Source organism: Tamandua tetradactyla, chromosome 18, assembly GCF_023851605.1.
Source record: "Tamandua tetradactyla isolate mTamTet1 chromosome 18, mTamTet1.pri, whole genome shotgun sequence".
NCBI classification, from domain to species: Eukaryota; Metazoa; Chordata; class Mammalia; order Pilosa; family Myrmecophagidae; genus Tamandua; species Tamandua tetradactyla.
The window spans coordinates 20,324,365-20,348,511 of NC_135344.1; the positions used below are offsets into that span (position 1 = coordinate 20,324,365).

General features: G+C 36.1%; 1 protein-coding gene and 1 pseudogene across 1 annotated transcript in view; one reads left to right on the plus strand and one right to left on the minus strand.

Moving 5' to 3' along the window:
• Positions 1-24,147, plus strand: part of PIGN (phosphatidylinositol glycan anchor biosynthesis class N) — a 193,440-nt gene that overhangs the window by 102,485 nt on the left and 66,808 nt on the right. Inside the window, exons 16-20 of the mRNA XM_077135318.1 lie at positions 2,923-3,022; positions 3,125-3,217; positions 4,379-4,470; positions 15,857-15,965; positions 18,571-18,679. Of these exons, the coding sequence (XP_076991433.1) occupies positions 2,923-3,022; positions 3,125-3,217; positions 4,379-4,470; positions 15,857-15,965; positions 18,571-18,679 (503 nt within the window). The remainder of the gene's footprint in view (positions 1-2,922; positions 3,023-3,124; positions 3,218-4,378; positions 4,471-15,856; positions 15,966-18,570; positions 18,680-24,147) is intronic.
• On the minus strand, positions 916-2,098 carry LOC143662732 (glutamine synthetase pseudogene; annotated as a pseudogene).

Sequence of the window (24,147 nt, forward strand, 5' to 3'; positions counted from 1 at the left end):
CAACTTTTCAAGCAGTGCCTCACCCACCCCCACTCAACAGAGATCCTTACCTCTAACCAGACAACTTACATCAAGTTTTGGCCTCCTGGTAATTAGAATAGTTTTCTCCTTCAGAAAAACATACATATCCACACATCCATATAATTTTTGTGTTGTTTTTACATTTAAAGATAAAAATCTACTCTGCTTTGTGTTATAAATGGAGGACCAAGCAATAGCAAGTTTTTCTTCTTAGGATAGGACTATCCACTGGTTAATACTCTGAGGTTTGTCTTCTAGGCTAAGATATTTAACCTCAAGTGAGGGAAGCATAACAAGAGATCAAGCCTCTCTTGCTGTTATGCTTTTTCAGAGCATAGGGCATTTTCCTCATAGTCTCCCTCACCCTTCCTTTTCTACAAATTCCCATTTCAAAAGGAAAGTTGGTTATAATCTTTCTTAAAAAAAATGGAACTTCCCCACCAAAAGAGGAGAGGATGTATTCTCAGCTAACTACAGGGGAACTCAGCCCCCCCTCACCTTCAGCTAACCTCACGGAAAAAGTCCTGTCTCTCTTCACAAACACAGATGCTTTCTGTCCAGTGTATGCCTACTGGAAAAACACATTTGATTTAAATGGAAGCAGTGGTTATTGTTTTCTCTACTTCCCCTCCCCAATAATGCACTACTTCCTCAGTCTTCCAGAGCTTCTGTGATAGGATCAAAAGGGGGGTGGGGTGGGTGGGAAGAGATTAAGCACTTGACCCCTTCTATCCTGGCCCCAAAATGCAAGAGTTATTAGCTGAGTTTGAGAAATAAAAAAAGACCTTGATATTTTGCCCTTTGAGTTATAGTTAATAGGACAATTGAGAGAGAGGAAAAGTAGGAGTGGGATGAAGAACTGGGAGGTGTTTGATGGCTACAGGTCTAGTCCATTTAGTTCTTGTACTGGAAAGGCTCATCGCTGGTCTCGTTGAGAAGACACATGCACGTGAGGGTTTCTGTCACTGCAAAGGGGTCTCAATTGGCGGAGGGGCGGCAGTCTTCAAAGTAACTCTTCTCATCCAGGCTAGCGGTCTGGGGAATGCAGATACTGGTGCCACAGTTGGCCACACTGACAGAGTAATCATTGCTGTTGGAGGCTCTGTGAAATCCAGTTAGGTGCCAGGCGTTGTCCAGGCCATCCTGGGGATGATAGTTGCGAATGTGGAACTGATGCCGCCTACTTAATTTCTCGAGGGATTCTTCAGTGTACTTTAGGCCATCCTCTTCTTACATGGCCTTGGTGCTGAAGTTGCTATAGCAGCCTGCACCATCCTAGGAATGGGCTTAGGATCAAAGGTTGCTGTCAAGCCAAAGTCTTCACATACACCATACGAGATGAAATGGGCCACCCGGAGATGATCTCCCATGTCAGTTCCTTCACAGGGTCCTAGCTGGGATTCCCACTAGACAGGTATGACATCAGCATTTGCTCCTGTGATCTTAATGTCGTCTACAAGCCAGCCTGGGAATGGGCCTCCTCATTGTCTCAGCCATAGGCTTTGTCTGCTCCCACACCACAAGAATATGGGGTTTGGGGCCCAGGGAAGCTGAAAGGATGTCCATCTGTCCCCATCAGGGTATATTCCTGCTCCATTCCAAACCAGGGGTGCCTTAAATTGGTCTCTACAGGCTTTCAGTTAGACTTGGAAGCTTTATAGAATACCAACTTATTGGGGTCCTTGCAGAAAGTGTCCAGAAACATCGCAACAGGGTTGAGATACATATCACTGTTGGAGCTTTCAGACTGGAAAGTACTAGCGCCATCAAAATTCCACTTGGGCAGCTCTTCTGTACACTTAGGTTCACTGTCCAGGGTGTGGATCTTATAGCACAGTCCTTCTCATGTGCCTTGATCCAGATATGTATGGCTTGGACTTTCGCCCTGAGACAGAGCTATGCATACCTGCTTAATGCCTTTGTTCAAGTGGGAACTTGCTGAGGTGGCTATGGTGGAAGGTGCTCTGTTCCACAAGCAGGGCAGAAGGAGGGAAGGTTGCAAGAGCAAAGTGAAAGAAGGCCGGGTGGATAGCCTTGATTATTGAAGAGGATTATAACTTTTACGATGTAACTGCATGATTGTGAAAACATTGTGTCTGATGCTCCCTTATCCATTGTATGGACAGACAAGTAAAAAAATAAGGGAAAAAACAAATAAATAATGGGAAGAGATAAGAGGTTAAAAAAAATTGGTAGATTGCAATAGTAGTGGTCAATGAGAGGGAGGGGTAAGGGATATGGGCTGAATGGGTTTTTTCTTTTTTCTTTTTATTCCTTTTTCTGGAGTAATATACAACACAAATATTCTAAAGATGATCATGGTGATGAGTATACAACTATGTAATGATATTGTGAGCCATTGGTTGTATACTTTGGAGGGACTGTATGGTACGTGAGGATATCTCAATGAAAATAAAAAAAAATTAAAAAAAAAAAGATTTCCCCTACCCAGATTAGGAAAATATTTCATTGAGACAGCTGAGATTTCAATATTAGGTTAACTTTGGTGAATTAAAATTTTTTTCAATTTGTAAATATTGAGGTTCATTGTATTTCTTTTCTATATTGTAATCATACATAACTATTTTTAAAGATCAAACAAGACTTATTTGTTGTCTGTAATGTTTATGAAAACCATGCAAACCCTTCTAGTCACTATTAAATTAATTCAGAAATTGCGTTTTTCTTAAAATTCTTGTAGTTTCCAAATAAGATTTAATTAAGTAAAGCCATTGGAACAAATCTGTTTAAAGTTTATCTTAGTTTTTCAATAGTCTATGAATTGAAAATTCACTGATTTCTAGTTTTGCTCTACAGTTTTAAATTTTCACTATATTCAACCCAAATTTTTTATTCAATGTAGAAGTCAAATAGTCTGCCTACTATAATCTTTTTAAACAGATTTCAAGTTATTCAAGACCTTATAACATCACTGTTGACCTTTCCTCTGCGTCATTTTGCTGGATATCTGCTGGTTTTTACCTTAGGAATTGAGGTTTTGGTAAGTAATTTATCAGATTACAACATTTTCATATTTCTGTCATATATAGGTAACTAATATCAAATGACCTTTTTTCCGTTCTTCTTTGGAATGCATTACTAGGTTCTCAGCTTTTTCTACCGCTATATGCTTACAGCTGGGCTTGTTGCATTTACGGGTTGGCCATTGTTTACTCAGCTGTGGACTCGAGCAAAGGTATGCATAGCAATTTTGTTACAAGACTCATTAGTAGCTACTTTGTTTTGATATGTACTTAAACCATTGAAATGTTCACATTTTAAGAAAAGAGTAGAATACGACCTTACATAAAGAACCTGGTTTTTTTGGCAGGAGGACTGAGGCTGCCTTTAAGGGTGAGATGATTCACCTAGTCTTTCATGCCTAAGTGAGCCTGTTATGTGATTATGGAAATACTGTATGTAGCAGATTTGATATGTCCTCTGGGAACTTCATAAACCTCAGATATGTGGATGAAGGAGCAGCTGATAAACTGCTGAGAGGAGTGTAGTTTTGTAGGGGTAGGCTCTGAATTTGAGGCAGAGGAGTCAGCTCTCCTGGCCCTGAGCCACCTCCACCAGAAACAACTGAGTGTCTTTCTGTAGAAGTATATACATGGTAGATTATTTTAAGGTATCAGTCTTGATTTGTTCCTTCAGTTAGGTAGGAAATTACATTGCATTCCCTTAAAGAATGCTGTCATGTTTCCCCCTTGATTCTTTTTGATGAAGGTGGCAGGAAGATAGAAATGCCGCAATGTGAAAATTTTTCAAGCTCTTCAATTAATGGTGTTATTGATCATTTTTTTTCTTAATTACTAATTGTCTAAATGCTAATTACATAAGCATTTTTACTTATTTTCCTTCTGGGCTCAATTGTTTTATTAATATTGCAGGCCAATTTTCTTATAGATACAACCAGAATGTGTATAATATAAATTGCATGAAGTTCATGCTTTGAAATATCAAACCCAAGTTTACACCCTGGCTGTTTTATTTACTAATCATAGGCCTGGTATTTATACATTGACTTCTCTAAGTTCAGTTTTCTCATCTGAAATATTATGAGTAATAAAATCTACCTCTTAAGGTTGTTATAAAAATTATGAGATTTTGCTCCTATTATACATTCCTACCACATAAAGGTCCTTCACAGGTAGTACCTATGTTACTTTTTTTATCTTTTTAAAATTTTTATTCTGGTAACATATTTAAAACCCCACATTTCCCCTTTTAATCACAAAGTAAACAGTAAAGTTTTACTTTTTCCTGTTAGTTTCACAATCATCTAGTCTGTGAAATACTGAAGCAAGTTTTCTGTACCATATTTGTCTCACGATAACTCTTTCCTTTGTTTTAGGTCACATCACTGAGTTGGATTTTCTTCTGTTTGCTTCTGGCAATGTTCCCATTGATGCCTGTTGTAGGACGAAAGCCAGATATCTCTCTAGTGTATGAACAATATTGTAACTTATTTTTTTTTAACTACGATTATTTTTCTCAGTCAGCTCTATGAAATATGAACTTAATCTTGGTCATGAATTTAAAATCATTTGTAGCAACTGGCAGTTAAAATATTAATGTCAAACTACTTAATCATGATTTTGGCCTAGGCTCAGAGAGGCATTAAAACTCTCTGGAGATGCTTTTGGGACCTTTGCAAACAATAAAATTATACCAAAGAGCGATAACTTAAAATGCTAAAAACATGAAAACTAGATTATTTTATTTTTTTGTTTAATATTGAGAGCTCTGTAAAGGTTTCATATGTGAAGCAGGGCAAGATGGCACATAGTGAAGTATGGAATTTAGTTCATCCTCCAGAGTAGCTAGTAATTAACCAGGAACTGTACAGAACAGCTGTTGGGGGGACATAAGTGACCATACACACAGCGTACACCAGTCTGGAAGGGGTGGAATGGCTGAGATCCACACAGAACTGTAAGTTTCACAAGCCTTGGAGGTCAGTCCCACTCCTCCATGGGCACAGCAGTTTGGTTCCCCCAGTGAAAAGGAAACAGACTTTACTAGTAGCAAGGGTTTACCTCAACCAAGCTCCAATTGTGGAATTAACAAATTCTGACTGTGAAAGCAGGCCTCCAGCACGGATAAACCTGGAATAAACACTAAAGGAACCAGGAATTTTTGCCCCCGCAGTCGGGGGTGGGACTCACAAAACAAAACAAAAAAAGCACCAGAGACTTTTTGAGTTGGACAGCACAAAATACTGGAATACTAAGAAAAGGGGGTGCATAGAGCCTGCAGATACATAGAGCCACATACCAACTCAGTCTCTTAATTGGCAGACCTGGGGAGAGGGGGTGCAGCACTGAAAAGGCTTTTTGCTTCTTGTTTTTTATACCTCCTAACAGCTCACTAGATAGAACTGCAAGCACTCACAGGCTTCAACATTGCCCCAGTCAAGGGTGGAACTAAGGTGTGTCTGACAGACAAAGTAACTAGTCAGGTGAAAGGGGTTAATTCCTTAAAGGCCATATCTTCCCCAGGAAAAATGGCGTAGGGCCTAGTTCAAGTGGAAGCCCTCCTTCAGGGAATTCAGGCCCTAGGGGCTGGAAACAAGCAACCTAAACCCACCTACTACTGGAGTCTCTCTCAAACATGTGTCTGGTAGGGAGAATCTGCTGAAATTAAAGGCATCACACCACTTTTTACTGATGGGAATCCACGGGCAGACAAGTGCCACATGCTGGGCAGGATAGGAAAAGCACAGAATCTAGAGGCTTCATAGGCAAGTCTGACAACCTACTGGGTCTCACCTTCAAGGAAAACTGGTCTGGAAAAATCTGACTGGGGTTGATAATATCTGAGGAGACCCTCCTCAAAAAATAAAAAAATAAAAAAGGCTCCATGTAGGCAGGTCAAGAAACAGAAAAATAAGGATGGAAAAATTCTGATCAGTTTAACAGAACCTATGCTAGAAGGCTAGAATAAGTTGAACTGAATGCCAAAGAACAGATAGCGAAGAAAGCTATCCAGCAAGAAAATCCTACATAAAAGAGTAAAAAAAAAAATCTCCAGAATAAACTAATTAAGGAAACCAAATGCCTAGACACAAGCAGAAAATGAGTCATACTAGGAAAATTGAAGATATGGCCTGGTCATATCTTGGGCCATATTTGAACCAGCACTTCAATGAGATATAGGAAAGAAGTTGAAACAGCTAATTCAGGATGTTAGAACAACTTTGCAAATTCTCATAAAAAGTCAAATCAACAACTTGCGGGAGGATATAAAGAAGACATTGGGCAAACATAAAGAAGAACTCAGAAGTTTGAAAAAACAAATCACAGGACTTATGGGAATGAAAGACACAGTAGAAGAGATGAAAAAACAATGGAGACTTACACCAATAGACTTGAAGAGGCAGAAGAAAGGTTTAGTGAATTAGAGGGCAGAACATCTGAAATCTGGCACACAAATGAAAATATAGGGAAAAGAATGGAAAATATGAGCAGGGTCTCAGGGAATTGAATAACAACATGAAGTGCACAAGTATATGTGTAATAGGTGTCCCAGAAGGAGAAGTGCAGGGAAAAGGAGCAGAAAGAATAATGGATGAAATAATCACTGAAAATGATCCATCTCTTATGAAAAACAGGAAATTACTGATCCAAGAAGTGCAGTTTACCCCAAACAGAATAGATCCAAATAGACCTACTCCAAGATACTTACTAATCAGATTGTCAAATGTCAAAGACAGAGAGATTTTTGAAAGCAGCAAGAAAAAGAGCAATCTATCACATACAAAGGAAGTTCCATGAGATTATATGTGGATTTTTTAACAAAAACCATTGAGCTGAGAAGCCAGTGGTATGACATGTTTAAGATTCTGAAAGAGAACAACTTCCAACCAAGTATTTTATACTGAGCAAAACTTTCCTTCAAAAATGTGGGGGAGATAAAAATATTTTCAGACAAACAGTCACTGAAAGAATTTGTGAATAAGAGACTGGCTGTACTTGAAATATGAAAGGGAGCACTACAGGCAGATAAGAAAAGACAGGAGAGAGAAATGTGGAGAAGAGTGTAAAAGTCTATCAGTAAAGGTAAAAAGAGAAAAAAAAAAAACATGATGTATATAATCCAAAAGACAAAATGGTAGAAGAAAGTACTGCCTTTACAGTAATAACATTAAATGTTAATGAATTAAACTCCTCAATCAAAAAGCATAGACTGACAGGGCAGGCCATGGTGGCTCAGCAGGCAGAGTTCTCTCCTGCCATGCCAGAGACCTGGGTTCAATCCCCATGCCTGCCCATACAAAAAAAAAAAAAAAAGGGCGTAAACTGACAGAATAGATTACAAGACAGGACCTATCTATATGCTGTCTACAGGAGACTCACTTTAGACCCAAGGACAAAAATAAGTTGAAAGTGAAAGGTTGGAAAAGATATTTCATGCACACAACAATCAGAAAAAACTAGGGGTAGCTATACTAGTATCAGACAAGTTAAACTTCAAATGTGAAACAATTAAAAGAGACAAAGAAGGATGCTGTGTATTAATAAAAGGAACAATTTAAAAAGAAGACATAACAATCATAGATAATATGCACCAAGCCAGAGTACTCCAAAATACATGAGGTGTGGTAGTTAGGTTCGGGTGTTAACTTGACCAGGGGAAGGTGCCTAGTTCTTTTACTGTGGACTTGAGCCAATGGCATGTGAAGCTCATCTGTCGGTGATTATATCTGCAGTCAGCTAGGAGGCATGCCAGCTGCAATAAATGATGTTTGATTTAATTGACTGGATGCTTAAAATGAGAGAGTTCAATGTAGCACAGCCCATGCAGCTCAGCATACCTCATCTCTGCACTTGCAACTCAGCCCAGGCCTTTGGAGATGCAGAAAGGAATCATCCCAGGGAAGGTTGTTGGAACCCAGAGGCCTGGAAAGAAGGCCAGCAGAGACACCCTGTGCCTTCCTGTGTGAGAAATAACCTCAGTTAAAAGTTAGCTGCCGTTCCTCTGAAGAACTGTATGTTTTTAACTAAATAAATCCCCTTTTACTAAAAACCAATCCATCTCTGGTGTGTTGGATTCTGGCAGCTTTGGCAGACTAAAACATAAGGCAAACACTGACAACACTGAAGGGAGAAGTAGACACCTCTACCATCATAGTTGGAGACTTCAATTCACTGCTCTCATCAATGGACAGAAAATCTAGAGAGAGGATCAATAAAGAAACAGATTTTGAATAATATAATAAATGAACTAGACTTAACAGATTTACCTTACACACAACAGAGTACATATTTTTCTCAAGTGATCATGGATCATTCACAAAGCAACTCTCAATAAAAGGTTGAAATCATACGAAATACTTTCTCAGTCATAATGGAATGAAGTTGGAAATCAATAATTGACAGAAGGCCAGAAAATTCACAAATATATGCAGGCTAAACAACATACTCCAAAACAACCAGAAGGTTCAAGGAAGAAATTAAAAGAGAAACCAGTAAATATCTCGAGGAAAATAAAAATGAAAACACAAACATATCAAAATTTACGGGATGCAGCAAAGGCAGTACTGAGAGGGACAATATTGCCTTAAATGCCTATATTAAAAAAGAAGAGAGGTAAAAAATCAAGGAATTAACTGTTCACTTGGAAGAACTAAAGAACAGCAAACTAAATCCGAAAAGAAAGAAAGATTAGAGCAGAAATAACTGAAATTGAGAATATGAAAACAATTGAGAAAATCAACAAAATCATAAGTTGGTTCTTTGAATTGATGGACCCTTAGTTATTGTTCCAGTTTGTAGCTGCCAGAATGCAACACACCAGAGATGGATTGGCTTTTAATAAAAGGGGATTTATTTTGGTAGTTCTTCAGAGGAAAGGCAGCTAGCTTTCAACTGAGATTCTTTCTTACGGGGAAAGGCACAGGATGATCTCTGCTGGCCTTCTCTCCAGGCCTCTGGGTTCCAACAACTTTCCCCAGGGTGATTTCTTTCTGTATCTCCAAAGGCCTGGGCTGAGCTGTGAGTGCTGAGATGAGGTATGCTGAACTGCTTGGGCTGTGCTACATTGAGCTCTCTCATTTAAGCACCAGCCAATTAACTCAAACATCATTCATTGCAGCAGGCACACCTCCTAGCCAACTGCAGATGTAATGAGCAATAGATGAGGTTCATGTACCATTGGCTCATGTCCATGGCAACAGAACTAGACACCTTCCCCTGGCCAAGTTGACACCTGAACCTAACTACCACAGTTATGTTGACAAAAAAAAGCAAGAGAGAGGATACAAATAAATAAAATAAGAAGTGGAAGAGGAGACATAACCACTGACCCCACAGAAATAAAGGCAGTAATGAGAGAATACTGTGAGCAACTGTATGCTAATAAACTAAATAATGTAGATGAAATGGACAACTTCCTAGAAAGACATGAACAACTAACACTGGCTTGAGAAGAAATAGATGACCTCATTAAACCAATCACAAATAAAGAGATTGAATCAGTCGTTAAGAAGCTCCCAAAAAAGAAAAGTCCAGGATCAGATGGCTTCATATGTGGATTTTACTAAGCATTCAAGAAGAAATTAGTACCAATCCTGCTCAAACTCTTCAAAAACATTGAAGAACAAGGAAGCTACCTAACTCATTCTATGAAACTGACATCACCCTAATACCAAAGCCAAACAAAGATACTACAAGAAAAAAAAATTACAGACCAGTCTCTTTAATGAATATTGATGCTAAAATCCTCCACAAAATCTTGCAAATTGAATCCAGCAGCCCTTTAAAAGAATTATATACCATGACCAAGTGGGATTTATTCCATGTATGCAATGCTGATGTGCTGGTTTGAAAAATTATGTACCCTAGAAAAGCCACATTTTGATTCTGATCCAACCTTGTGGGAGCAGCCATTTCTTTTAATCCTGATTCAATACTGTAGGTTGAAAACTTCTGATTAGATGATCTCCATGTAGATATGACACACCCAATTGTGAGTGTGACCTTTTGATTGGATGGAGAAGTGAGTCCACCCATTCAGGTGGGTCCTCATTAGTTTACTGAAATCCTTTGAAAGAGGAAACATTTTTGGAGAGAGTCAGCACTGACAGAAATGACAGAAGCCTCAGAGCTGACAGAGCCCATAGCTGGCACAAATGCCAACACTGGAGAACAGACACACATATATTTGGAGATGCTTGGAGTCCATTTTCATGAGATGTTAAGCAAATCAGAACCTGGAGAGATCCAAGAGAACCCAAGAGATGAAACCAGTTCCTGAGAAACAAGGTGGGGAATCCCCACAGGGACAGAGGCTGAGAGCAATGGACCCAGGAGCAAGGGAACAGAATGCCTTCCTAGTTGACAGAGATATTCTAGATTGATTGGCCTTTCTTGAATTAAGGTATTTTTCCCTGGATGCCTTAGTTTGGACATTTTCACAGAGAGAAACCCTGAACTTCATCAGCCTTCTTGAACCAAGAATTTCCCCTCTTGTCACTATTACAGAGCAAATGATGGACTGGATGGGCTGTGAATATTTTTCAACATTGTTTTTATTGTGAAATATAAGATATATACAAAAAAGCAATAAATTTCCAAGAACATTTTTTTTATTAATTAATGGAAAAAAAAAGAAATTAACCCAACATTTAGAAATCATACCATTCTACATATGCAATCAGTAATTCTTAACATCATCACATAGATGCATGATCATCGTTTCTTAGTACATTTGCATCGGTTTAGAGGAACTAGCAACACAACAGAAAAAGATATAGAATGTTAATATAGAGAAAAGAAATAAAAGTAATAATAATAGTAAAAAAAAAAAACCTATAGCTCAGATGCAGCTTCATTCAGTGTTTTAACATGATTACTTTACACTTAGGTATTATTGTGCTGTCCATTTTTGAGTTTTTGTATCTAGTCCTGTTGCACAGTCTGTATCCCTTCAGCTCCAATTACCCATTATCTTACCCTGTTTCTAACTCCTGCTGGACTCTGTTACCAATGACATGTTCTAAGTTTATTCTCGAATGTCCGTTCACATCAGTGGGACCATACAGTATTTGTCCTTTAGTTTTTGGCTGGACTCACTCAGCATAATGTTCTCTAGGTCCATCCATGTTATTACATGCTTCATAAGTTTATCTTGTCTTAAAACTGCATAATATTCCATCGTATGTATATACCACAGTTTGTTTAGCTATTCTTCTATTGATGGACATTTTGGCTGTTTCCATCTCTTTGCAATTGTAAATAACGCTGCTATAAACATTGGTGTGCAAATGTCCGTTTGTGTCTTTGCCCTTAAGTCCTTTGAGACCAAGAACATTTTTAACAAACAAACAAACAAAACTATAAAGGCTTATAACTGTAAACATGTAACTTATTAAATTCCCCTTTTTAAAAGCTGTTCCAGTCCTGGTATATTCATTCTGCAGCTTGCAAACTAACATGGCTGTTCGACACATGAAAATCAATTAATATAATACACCATATCAATAAGTCAAAGTAGAAAAGCCACATGATCATCTCAGTATGTGCAGAAAAGGTATTTGACAATATTCAACATTCTTTCTTGATGAAAACTCTCCAAAGGATATGATAGAAGGGAACTTCCTCAACATTATAAAGGGAATATATGAAAACCCACAGCTAACATCATCTTCAATGGGGAAGTCTGAATGCTTTCCCCCTAAGATCAGAAACAAGACAAGGATGCCCACTGTCAACATTGCTATTCATCATTGTGCTGGATGTTCTAATCAGAGCAATTAAACAAGAAAGTAGAAGTGAAAGACATCCAAATTGAAAAGGAAGAAGTAAAACTCTTACAGTTTGCAGATGACATGATGTTATATGTCAAAAATCCCAAAAAAATCTATAGCAAAGCTACAGAGTTGATAAATGAATACAGCAAAGTGGCATGGTACAAGAGCAACACCCCAGATCAGTAGTGTTTCTATATACTGGTGATGAGGAAATCAAGAAAAAAAAATTCTATTTATAATAGCAACCAAAAGAATAAAATATTTTGGAATAAATTTAACTAATGATACAAAAGACCCATAAGCAGAAAGCTATTTTTAAAATGCTAAAAGAAATTATGGAAGACCTAAATAAATGGAAGGGCATACTGTGTTCTTGGATTGGAAAACTAAATATAGTTAAGATGTCAGTTCTACCCAAATTGATTTATAGAGTCAATGAAGTACCAATTTAAAATCCCACCAACTTAATTTGCAGAAATAGAAAAACCAATAACCAAAGTTATTTGGAAGGGCAGGGTGCCCCAAATAGGTAAAAACATCTTGAGAAAGAAAAATAAAATGGAAGGTCTCACGCTACCTGATGTTAAAGTATGTTACAAAACTACAGTGCAGCATGGTACTGGCACAAAGATAGATATACTGACCAATGAAATCAAATTGAGTATTCAGAAATAGACCCTCTCATCTATAATCAATTGCTCTTTGATAAGGTGGTCAAGCCAACCTACCTGGGACAGAGCAGCCTCTTCAATAAGTGGTGCTTAAAGAACTGGATATCCATATGCAAAAGAATGAAAGAGGATCCATATCTCACCCCCTATACAAAAATTAACTCAAAATGGATCAAAGACCTAAACATTAGAGCTAAGACCATAAAAATGTTAGAAGAAAATGTAGGGAAATATCTAATAAATCTTGTAATAGGAGGCTCTTTTCTAGAACTTATACCCAAAGCATGAGCACTGAAAAAAGAAATACATTAATAGGATCTCCCCAAAATTAAACAATTTTGTGCATCAAAGAACTTTGTTAGGAAAATAGAAAGGCAGCCTATGCAATGGGAGACAATATTTGGAAACCACATATCAGATAAAGGCTTAGTATCACAGAATATATAAAGAGATCCTTCAACTCAAGAACAAAAATAGAAACGATCCATTTAAAAAGTGGTCAAAAGGCCTGCACAGAAACTATATTTCTCTGAAGAGGAAATACAAATGGCTAAAAGGCACCTAAAAAGATGCTCAACCTCACTGACTATTAGGGAAGTGCAAATCAGAACCACAATGAGATATCATCTGACACCTACTAGAATGGCCATATCGAAAAACAAACAAACAAAAAACTGAAAACAACAAGTGCTGGAGAGGATGTGGAGAAAGAGGCACACTTATTCACCACTGGGAATGTAAAATGGTACAACTGGTCTGGAAGGCAGTTTGATGGTTCCTCAGAAAGTTAAGTATAGAATTTCCATATGATCAAGCAATCCCATTACTAGGTATATATTCAGAGGAGCTGAAGGCAAGGACACAAATGGACATTTGCATACTGATGTTTATGGCAGCATTATTCATGATTGCCAAGAGATGAAAACAGCCCAAATGTCCATCTATGGAAGAGTGGCTAAACAAGCTGTGGTATATACATATGATGAAATGTTATGCAGCTGTGAGACAGGATAAAATCATGAGGCTTGTAACAACATGGATGAACCTTGGGGATATTAAGCTGAGAGAAATTAGCCAGAAACAAAAGGACAGCTACTGTATGGTCTCACTAATGTGAACTAACATTAATGAGGAGTGAACTTTGAGAGTTAACATTAAGAACACAGGTTGGATGGGCCACGGTGGTTCAGCTGGCAGAGTTCTCGCCTGCCATGCCGGAGACCCAGATTTGATTCCCGGTTCCTGCCCATGAGGAAAAAAAAAAGATCATGAGTTATCAGGGGATATCTCTCTCTAAGCCAGCTTGGCAGATGAACTCACTGCCTTCCCCATTATGTGGGACATGACTCCCAAGGATATAAATCTCCCTGGCAACGTGGGACTGTACTCTGTGGATGAGCCAGAATCCAGTATCATGGGATTGAGAAAGGCTTCTTAACTAAAAGGAAAGTGAAAAATGAGACAAAATAAAGTTTCAGTGGCTGAGAGATTTCAAACAAAGATTAGAGGATATCTTGGAGGTAATTCTTATGCATTATATAGATTTCTTTTTAAATTGAGGGTGTATTGGAGTGGCTGGAGGGAAATACTTGAAACTTTTGAGCTGTGTTCCAGGAGCCTTGATTTTTGAAGATGATTGTATAATGATATAGCTTATACAGTGTGACTGTGATTGTGAAAACCTTGTGTCAGATGGTTCTTTTTATCCAGGGTATGGACAGATGAGTGAAAATATAAGGATAAAAAGAAATAAATAATGAGGAGGGGATAAAGGGTAAATAATTGGGTAGATTGAAATATTGGTGGTCAGTGAGAGAGAGGGGTAAGTGGTCTGGAATGTATGAGTGTTTGTTTTTTATTTCTTTTTCTGCAGTGATGACAGATATTCTAAAAATGGTCATAGTGAGTGATACACAACTATGTGATGATATTGTGAACCATTGATTGGATACCATGTACGGACTATATATGTGTGGAAATTTCTCAGTAAAAATCTTTTGAAAAAAAGTTTCATATAGAAAAAATGTTCTGTTGCCAAAACAAAAAAGTCTAAAAGTTAGTGATATAATCACTATCTTTGCCCTCAAAGTATGTCCATATTTTAGATGTCTTAGAAAAATGAAATATTCTACTATTCTCATCTGAGCATAGTATTATTCTTTGGTACCACGTATTAAAGATCTACATTGTAGGAAACTCTACTTTTACCTTGACAACATTCTCATGTGTTATCGTTCATAATTTTTTGTATATAACTGACTTAGATTTCCTATACTACTGTTATATTTATTTCTTCTCAATATGACAGTAATGAGTCTGTAGATAATAGTTGACTACATTTTTTTGCTTTTAACTTTACTTTTAAATTAATGTAGTAATCTACTGGCTCTGTGCATCTGCATTCATTTGTGTGTGTGTGTATTTGGAAGCGAAATGTTTATTTCATTTAAAATTTCCTCTCATTCTAGTCATGTAATCATCTTCTTTACTTTTTTCATAACTCTTATTCAAATGTTTTTTTAATTTCAACCTAATCTTTAATAGATGAGGGTATATCTACTTTAACTTATTTTTTTAAGTATATGCTAATTTATGTGATTCCATACATTTGATCTCATTTGTACTATAATAACAACATGGAATAGATCAGGATTTATTTTATGAAGTCAATTTTACAGAGCCAAAATATATTTGTATTGATTTCTAAAACTGCACTATCTAAGCTATACTTTTATTAGTAGTACTAATCTAATACATTTTGTAGCTGTCGTAAACTACAGTTTATGAAAAATATGAATTCAAATATCTTCATTTATTTCTTACTTCAGGTTGCTTTTTGAGTTCTTCTATTGTTTATGTAAAGCCTCTTTCCTTCCTTTTACTGTCTCTGTATTTATCAGTCCTTTCCAAGCAATATTGATAGTTGAGCAACAATTTTTCATGTCCTTAAGGTTAAAGAAATTGTATAAACTGTTTCTATGCAGATTTTCCACTTGCACAATCTAGATATAAATGTAATAATCAAATAGAACTGTTTAAAAATGAAAAATGTCATTTTTATTTTTAAAAACTATATTGTTTCCCTTTATATATAGTTTAAATTTCTTCTTTAAATTTGTATTGGTTTGCTAATAGCTATACTTGAAACTTTTTTATTTTGACTCCTGATTTATAGAGAAATTTTCTACATTCTAGTTGATATCTCACTGTATCTCCCTCTTTTAGAAAATTACAAAGATAGATATGTGAAACTATATCTGTCTTCCATTGTGTATCCATTTTTCTACTTCATCTTGATTAAATCAAATGACTATGAGGTTCTACATTATAGTAAGATGTCTCATTTTTATATATGTGTTCAGTAAATATCTTAAGAAAATTGTAAATTGTAAATTGTATTTCAAAACAGAATGGGAGCAGGCTGGCTGGTTCTTCTGCTATCTCTGTTAGTCATACCGTCTCTCATAAAAAGAAAAGGAAAGTTTGTAAATGAAGAGCTACTGATACATCTATTACAGGTTAGTTACAGATTTTCAATACTATATTATAGTAACAATATGCCAGATGTATCTTATAGTTGTATTTTATTACATTGTCCTTAAGACATTGTACTTAAAGCACTCATTTCTGCCGGTTGGGAAGGAAGTTCTCTGTTTAGTGTTCTCTAAAACGTAGAAATAGCATAAGGTCGACAGGAAGAAGTTCAGAGATGCTGAGAGAGTGGCAGTTAAGGAAGCCTATGAGACATCTGTATCAAATCCAAAAATTGAACTGCAAAGGTCCTCTGGACTGAGATCCTTTATTGTCCTTATCTGAATCATGGAAAAGTTAAGTTTCTTTGACGTGAAAGAAGCCTCTAGGTTTATTTATAGGAGGAATAGCCAGTTTATGACTTCAGATGATGTCCTAGGAGAAAATAAACTTCGGCTTAGTTGATGACTTTGGTGTGATAAAAAGAGATTTGCACTTTTTTTAGAGTTGAGTCAGTTCCCAGCCATGCTGCATACCAGCTGGGTGATTTTCAGTAACTTAGCTTCAGTTTGGTTTTTTACTCTGTACAGCAGAGGGGTATTAAAATTAGAGATTATATGATATAATATTCTTTAAATTTACAGCTTTTTTTTTTGGTATATAAAGGTGAAAGCAACTTGTTTTTCTTCTTTTAAACAATAAACAAACAAAAATCATATCTAGAACACTGAAAAAAAAATGCTTATATGTCTTCTCAAAAAAGTACCTCACAGCAAATTTGGGATAATCAAAAATGTTGCCAATTACACTCTTAAAAGAAAATACAATACCTAAAAGTTGATTTAAGTTAAATTTGCTCTTGAAAAACATCAGAGAACTTATAAAAGGAGGAAAAATATTTTGTCAACTATCCTGTTAAGCTACTGGAACACGTATTTCATATTACATGGTTAAACTAATTGTCTTTATATTAAAGTTTGTGGTAACTTTAGGCCAGAATTCACCAATAATAATGAGTACTTTGATGGAAGTGAATATTTCTGAATCTTACTCGATAGATACAATGAATATCATGTTAAATTTCTTATGTGCTTTGTTAGAAATACTCGAGTATAAGGTCAATCTGTTACAAAATTCCTTTTTGTACTTAACTTTATTAATTTGCATTTTATTCTTGTTGTTGACAAACATTTGTTTCGTCTCTTAGTTTTTTCTACACATACACAAAAAAATACCTTAAACATTCTTAGATTTCTGTGTTCCAAAATTAAACAATTTACTTTCACAGATAATGATTCTCAATACTTTGAAAACTTCTATTATTTTGACCAATATTAAAGTAATTTTCACTCACCCTCCAGCCCCTACCACAATAAATCTTGATCATATTTTCCCATCTCAACTTTAAACCCCTTCCACTCTTGCATCCTATCATTATGAACAAATATTTATTGCGTGCTTACTATGTGCAAAACCATAGCTTTTAAGCTAAAGAATTTTAAAAATATGAACTGTTAAATCTAGATGCTACAGTACAATTCAACTTTTAAAAGTATTTTTGTTTACTCAGTTTCTCTTTTAATGCTTATGTATTTTCCATATAACATAGATATTTTCTTTCTTTCTTTTTTTTACTGAAATACATACCTTATTTACCAGATATTATATAAGAAGAGTTTTCCATCCTCTGGACAGTTCTCCAGAATACACTAATCAAACTGCATAAAAATGTTCATTTTTTTCACATTTTAACATCTCTGAAATGAGAATTTGTCTTTTAATTGACATATTGTGCCATAGCTTTGCAGACAGCATTTTTTTTCCTTCTTAAGGCATTGAAAATATGATAATAAGTTAAATACATCTCTAGGATTTGATGATGAGAGTCCTTATCTGATCTTTAAGAGTACTGTCTTTCTTCGCAGCCAAAGCTTAACTCTTTCTTTAAAATGGGAATATATTCATGAATTCAGAGGTCAGCAGACTTTTATAAGAAAGAACCAAATAGTAAATATTTTAGGCTTCTGGGTCATATGGTGCCTGTTGCAAATTTTACTTTACCACTGTAGTCAAAGGGTGCTATCGACAATATGTAAATGAATGTGACTGATGGCATTCCAATAAAACTGTATTTAAAAAAAACAGGCTACCACCATACAAGCCATAGTTTGCCAACTCCTTCAGTAGTTTATAAATATTTCCTGGAGAGCACTTATACCGTTTGTATTCCCAGAGCCAGATACAAACTCAGGCTACATACATATGTTGAATGAAAAAATGCATTTTACAGTGGAGGAAAGCCAGCAGTGGAAGGTACTAAACCATACATTAAACTGTACATATTTCACCCTCTTTATTTCCATGATTTAGGCAACCTTTAACAATTATAATGAATACTTCCAAATAGAAGCAGTGTGATAATATATGCCAAAATACTCTTGAGAGTGTAAAATGGATCATTTCCTGCTTTAAAGGAGGATGTTTATTACAAGAGTAGTAGTACTCTGGCTCCAAGACTGAGCTGGTCCAATTTCAACAGCATTTTGGCCAAGTTCTGTTTCTTCACAGCACCCTCCCAAACATTCTTTCTAGTACATAAATTTTTCTCTCACCATTGTCTATTTTATTTGCCTATTTTGTATTTGTTTTCAGCTGCTGAGCCTAATGCTTTCCATGTATGTTGTATATAGCACCCATCACAGTCTACTCAGGAAACAAGGACTGCCTCTTATGAATCAAATTGTTAGCTGGACAACACTAGGTAAGACGTCTCTCAAACCAAATGAGATAACTTTATATCAAGTCAGTTGTCTTAAAATTATCCATTCATATCTATATTATTGGGAGAAATAGTTTTGTTGCAAGAAAATAATAACCAGCTATTATTTCAGTCTCTTGCTGGAATTTGACAAAGAAAATTAGAATTATTGTGAACATGCATGTGTAAATAAGAATTACTTGATAGAGGATTTATGACTTAATAATAGACTGTGTGTTTAATATCTGATAAAATCTATTGAGTAATTCCAGAAGAGAAGAGGATTTGGTGAGAGGTTCTTATGCTTAATTTTCATGTTAATTCATAAATTCTCAGTTTTCTTTACAAAGGGAGCAGGTGACAGTTAAATTTTATCTGTATTTCTTTTGTTTTAAATAAGGTTGATTAGTCACCTCCCAACATATTACACATTTTATAAAACCTGTTAAATGTTTCAAACCTATATCTATATGTAGTACTATTATCTAAGAATGTTGGTATGTGTAAGTGTGAAGGAAACATATTTATTTAAGAATCTGGGCTTTCCTTTCCAAGCAAAGTGAGAGCAGGCTTTAAGCCAAGGTTTTTCATTTTAAAAAGACACTTTATAATGCTTTTGAATGATATGATATACAATTTAACCTTTTGCATTTTCAATGACTTTTGTCATTATTATAGGTGATTATTTGGTGCTCAAATTGTCCTAGAGTTGGCCAGTGGGTGACCCTCAAAGCTGGCTTCCAAGTCTTTGTAACAGATCTCCCCGCCTCCCCACCCCCCACCCCTTTATTTTAGTTTTTTCTTACTTTCTTGCATCAAGACAATGTTCTAGGCTTACCCCTCTCTACCCTGAGGAGCTATGGTTCTTTTAAGTAGGGAATATTAGACACCAAGATCTGGACGCTATGTGTGTTTGCCACTACTAAGACATCTTTGCTTTTGGCCCTTTCAACAGACAGAACCAGGAAATATATGGATATATATTCAACTAAGTTTGTTTATCTCAGTATGATTTCTGTTTTAGGTATTTTTTCTTTCCCATTCTTTTTTACTTAATCTAACTTTTTAGTATGTAGACTATTCATTTCATGCTTTCAAACATAGAAACTATATAAAAAAGCACACTCAAAGAAACATCACAACTATTACTTCCATTGCTGTCTCCTCCCCTACCTACCCTTTGTAGATAATAACCTTCATTGCTTTCTGGTTTATCCTTCAGCTACAGCTCTGTAGGCTTCCATTGTGTGTATATTCCATTGTTTATTTAACCAATCTCCTATTTAATCAATCCTTTGTTCTTTAGGTAAGTCATGATTTTTTGAAATGACAAATAGTGCTGTACTGAATAACATTGAACATATGTGTATTTGTATTGCTGGAGGTGTATTTTCAGGACAAATTCCTACAAGTTAGATTGCTGACTCAGACATTGCCAGATTCCTCTTCAGAGGTATTATACCACTTTTTATTCCTTCCAGCAAGTATCAGAGTGCCTGTTCCCCACTGCCTTCTCTGTAGCTTTTGAATTTATGCCCATCAGTAAATGTATACCAATGCCAATCAATTATTGCCAAGATTTTGAATGTATGCCAGTCATAAGTTTGAAAAATAGTGTCCCCTCTGTTTTAGTCTGCATTTTTCTTATTATGAATTAAGTTGAATATCCTTTTATATGCTTAAGTGCCATAATTATGTCTTTTTGGGAATTGTCTATTCATGTCTTTTCCTCATTTTTCTATAGAATTTTTGCTGCTTTTGTTCTTTTTTCTTTTTAACCTTTTGGTTTATTTGCAATATGGAATATCTCTGAATTGATTACAGAAGAAATGGGAAACAGTGGTTGTCAGAGTGGAACTGAGCAACTTAAGCATTAGAGGGAGATTTACTGTTTTTTTCTTTGTCTCCATTTTATTACACATCTACCAATATACCATACAAAGGGAGTGTCAGTCACAAGGACTTTATAGTCACATGGTCACATGACAAAAACTATGCTGTTAAATAGCCATTTTCAAAGAGCAACACAGCTCAACAATTTCAGGTATTTCCCTTTAGCTATTTTATTATAACAGAGACTGTAAAGATATATCGATATATTGAGTCAGTAGTCATAGTCATTTGCCAAATCCTAATTTCTCAATTATACTACTTCCCACTTACCTGATGAGTCAATCTTCAGAGATGTCTGGGCAATGACTATTTTAACTTCTTTGTGCTGGAAACGGGTATTGATCTGATAGGGTAGGGGAATGAAACTTGTTGATGTTCTTAGAGAGGACATCTGGGTTTCAGGGCTTATCTGGATGCCTTAAGTTTCTGACAAATAAGTTTACTAAGAAAGTCATTTATAGAGTCTAAGAAAGTCATTTATAGAGTCTTAGATAGAGTCCAGATTATTCTTTAGGGTTTTCAGGAATACTGTTGGTTGGGGCTTAGCATACTGTGGCAGTTTGCAATATCTGGCTGAAACTTGCATGAGAGTAACCTCCAAAATGACCTCTCAATTGTGTTTGAAATCTCTTAACCACTGAAACTTTATTTTGTTTCATTTCTTTTCCCCCTTTTTGGTGAAGAAGGCATTCTCAATCCCAAGATGCCAGGGCTAGACATATCCCTGGGAGTCATGTTCCACATTATCAAGAGTCTTTCACCCCTGGGAGTCATATCCACATAGGGGGAGGGAAGGTAGTGAGCTTATTTACAGAGGTGACTTAGAGAGAGACTTTTGCTGCTTTTAAAAATTTTTTATAAATTGGGAATGTTGGTCTTTTTTCTAGTTTTTCATTAGTCTTTTGACTATTCTATGCTACCAAAGATTTTTAATTTTAAGCAATCAGTTTTTTTTAAAAATGTATCTAGGGTATAGTCATAGTTGGAATACCTTTCCTGACAGGTTATAGAGAAATTCATTTATTCTTCTATTACTTGTTTGTATATTTTTAATTTTTGCATTTAAATCCTTGAGCTCTTAAGAGTTTATTCTTCTTTTTCTCTTTAACATTTTTTTATAGTGAAAACATATATGCAGAACAGTGATAAATTTCAAAGTGCGGTTTAACAAGTAGTTTAGAGCAAGTTTTAAAGTATGGTATGGGTTACAGTTCCACAATTTCAGATATTTCCTTCTAGCTGTTCTAATACACTAGAAATTAACAAGAACTATCAATACAATCATTCAGTAGTCACAATCATTTGTTAAATCCTTTCTTACCTGTTACAACTCCCCCCTCACATTTGATCCTTCTCCCAATCTTTAGGAATATTTGGCAATGACTGTTCTAACTTCTTCATATTAAAAATGGGTGTTGACATTTTTGAGTAGGGGAATGCAACTAATTGATGTTCTTAGAAAGACTGATGCCTCTGGGTTTCCGGGCTTATGTGGCATAGGAACAATGTGGAAGTTGTAAGTTTCTAAAAAATAAACTTAGTGAGTTCTAGAGCTTCAGATAGAGCCCTGGGTATTATTTAGGGTTTTCAAATACACTTTTTGTTGGGGCTTGGCACACTATGGCCATTTGCAATACTAGCTGAAGTTTGCATCAGAGTAACCTCCAGAATAGCATCTCAACTCTGAAATCTCTTGCCACCAATGTCTTATTTTGTTACATTTCTTTCCCCCGCTTTTAGTCAGGAAGGCCTTGATGATCCCTTGATGTCAGAGCCAGGCTCATCCCTGGGAGTGATATCCCATCTTGCCAGGGAAACTTACACCCCTGGAAGTCATGTCCCATGTAGTTGCTTCCATAGTTGGGCTTAGAGAGAGAGAGGCCATATCTGAGCCACAAAAGAGGTTCTCTGGAAGTAACACTTAGGCATAATTATAGATAGACTTATCTTCCCTGTTACAGAAATAAGTTTCATAGGAGCAAGTTTCAAGATCAAGGACTTGAACTATGAACTTGGGAGTCCCTAATCTTGAGAGAGTCTCAGGAATTTCCCAGGTAGGGATTTTTTTTCCAGTCCCTCAGAGGACTTTGCTTTTTAATTATGTGCCCAACATACTCTGAAATGTATCAGGGTATTACATTGAGCTATATAGAATTACAGAAAATTTTAAGTTTTGAGTAAAATAAACATCTCTTCCTTTGGTCTCATACTGTAGGTGAAGTTCTAAAGTACAATATCAGCCTTTACCCTGTATTCTGATTTACCTTAGTCCTAACCAAATCAGCTTTGTTCTTATCTTTAATTGAAGGCTGATCTCTTTTTTGGCTTCTTTAACAGTTGCTCTGTGGAGTAATGCTGACTTTCAGAGCTGCAGAACTCTAACTCTTAGACCTAGGTGTCACACAGTTTAGGAATAAATGTGACTGCTATAAGAGCTTACAATCTAGGCCCCAGTTTTCTTAAAGGTATTTTATAAAAGAGATCATATAATATCTGTTTTTTTGTCTTTGGCTTATTTTGCTCAATATAATGTCCTCAAGGTTCACTCACCTTGTTTGCATGCCTCACGACTTTGTTCGTTTCCATAGCCACAGAGTATTCCATCATATGCATACACCACAGTTTGCCCTTCTGCTTCTTAGTCATTATACCCTTCAAACATCTCCATTCATTAGGGATCATGAATAATGCCACCATAAACATCAGTATGCAAAAGTGTGTTTGAGTCTCTGCTTTCAGTTCTTCTGATATATTCCTAGTAATACCATTGTATGATCATATGGCAGCCCTATATTTAGCCTCCATGGATCTGCTATATTACCCTAAGGAGGAGCTGCACCATTTGCTAACCTACCAACACTGGATAGATATACCTCTCTCCATATTTTCTCTAACACTTGAATCTTTCTGTTTATTTATTTTGAATCTGCAGATTTTATTGAGATATATTCACATAACTTGTATTCTATCCCAAATAAACCATGTCTCACAGAATCTTCATTGAGTTGCACAATCATCATCACTCTCAATTTTAAACAATTTTCATTGCTCCAAATAGAAAAGTAACAGACACATCCACACCAAAGAGAAAACCCCAAACACTTTATAAACCTTATCTCCCTCCCCAATTGTTTACCCATAGTATTGTGATAACTAGTGAGATATTCCTGTTTAATATAATCCATAGCATGCAAGATGTGGTTTTTCCCATATACCACCCTATTGCTAATTTTTTGTAGAAGTGTCATACTTTTGAAGTAGTTCACGTGAGAATTTATTTTTATTTGTAATGCAAATCAGTGAGATATATGACTTTACACAACCCCCCTCTATCATAGTCATTGTTTTAGTTTGCAGGCTGCCAGAATGCAATATACCTGAAACCAAACAGCTTTTAAAGAGAGGAATTTATTAAGTTGCCAGTTTACAGTTCTAAGTCTGTGAAAATGTCCAAATTAAGGCATCCAGGGAAAGATACCTTGATTCAAGAAGGCTGATGATTCAGAGTTTCTCTCTCTGCTGGAAAGGTACATCATGACATCTGCTAAGCTTAGTCTCCTCATTTCATAAGACTTGCC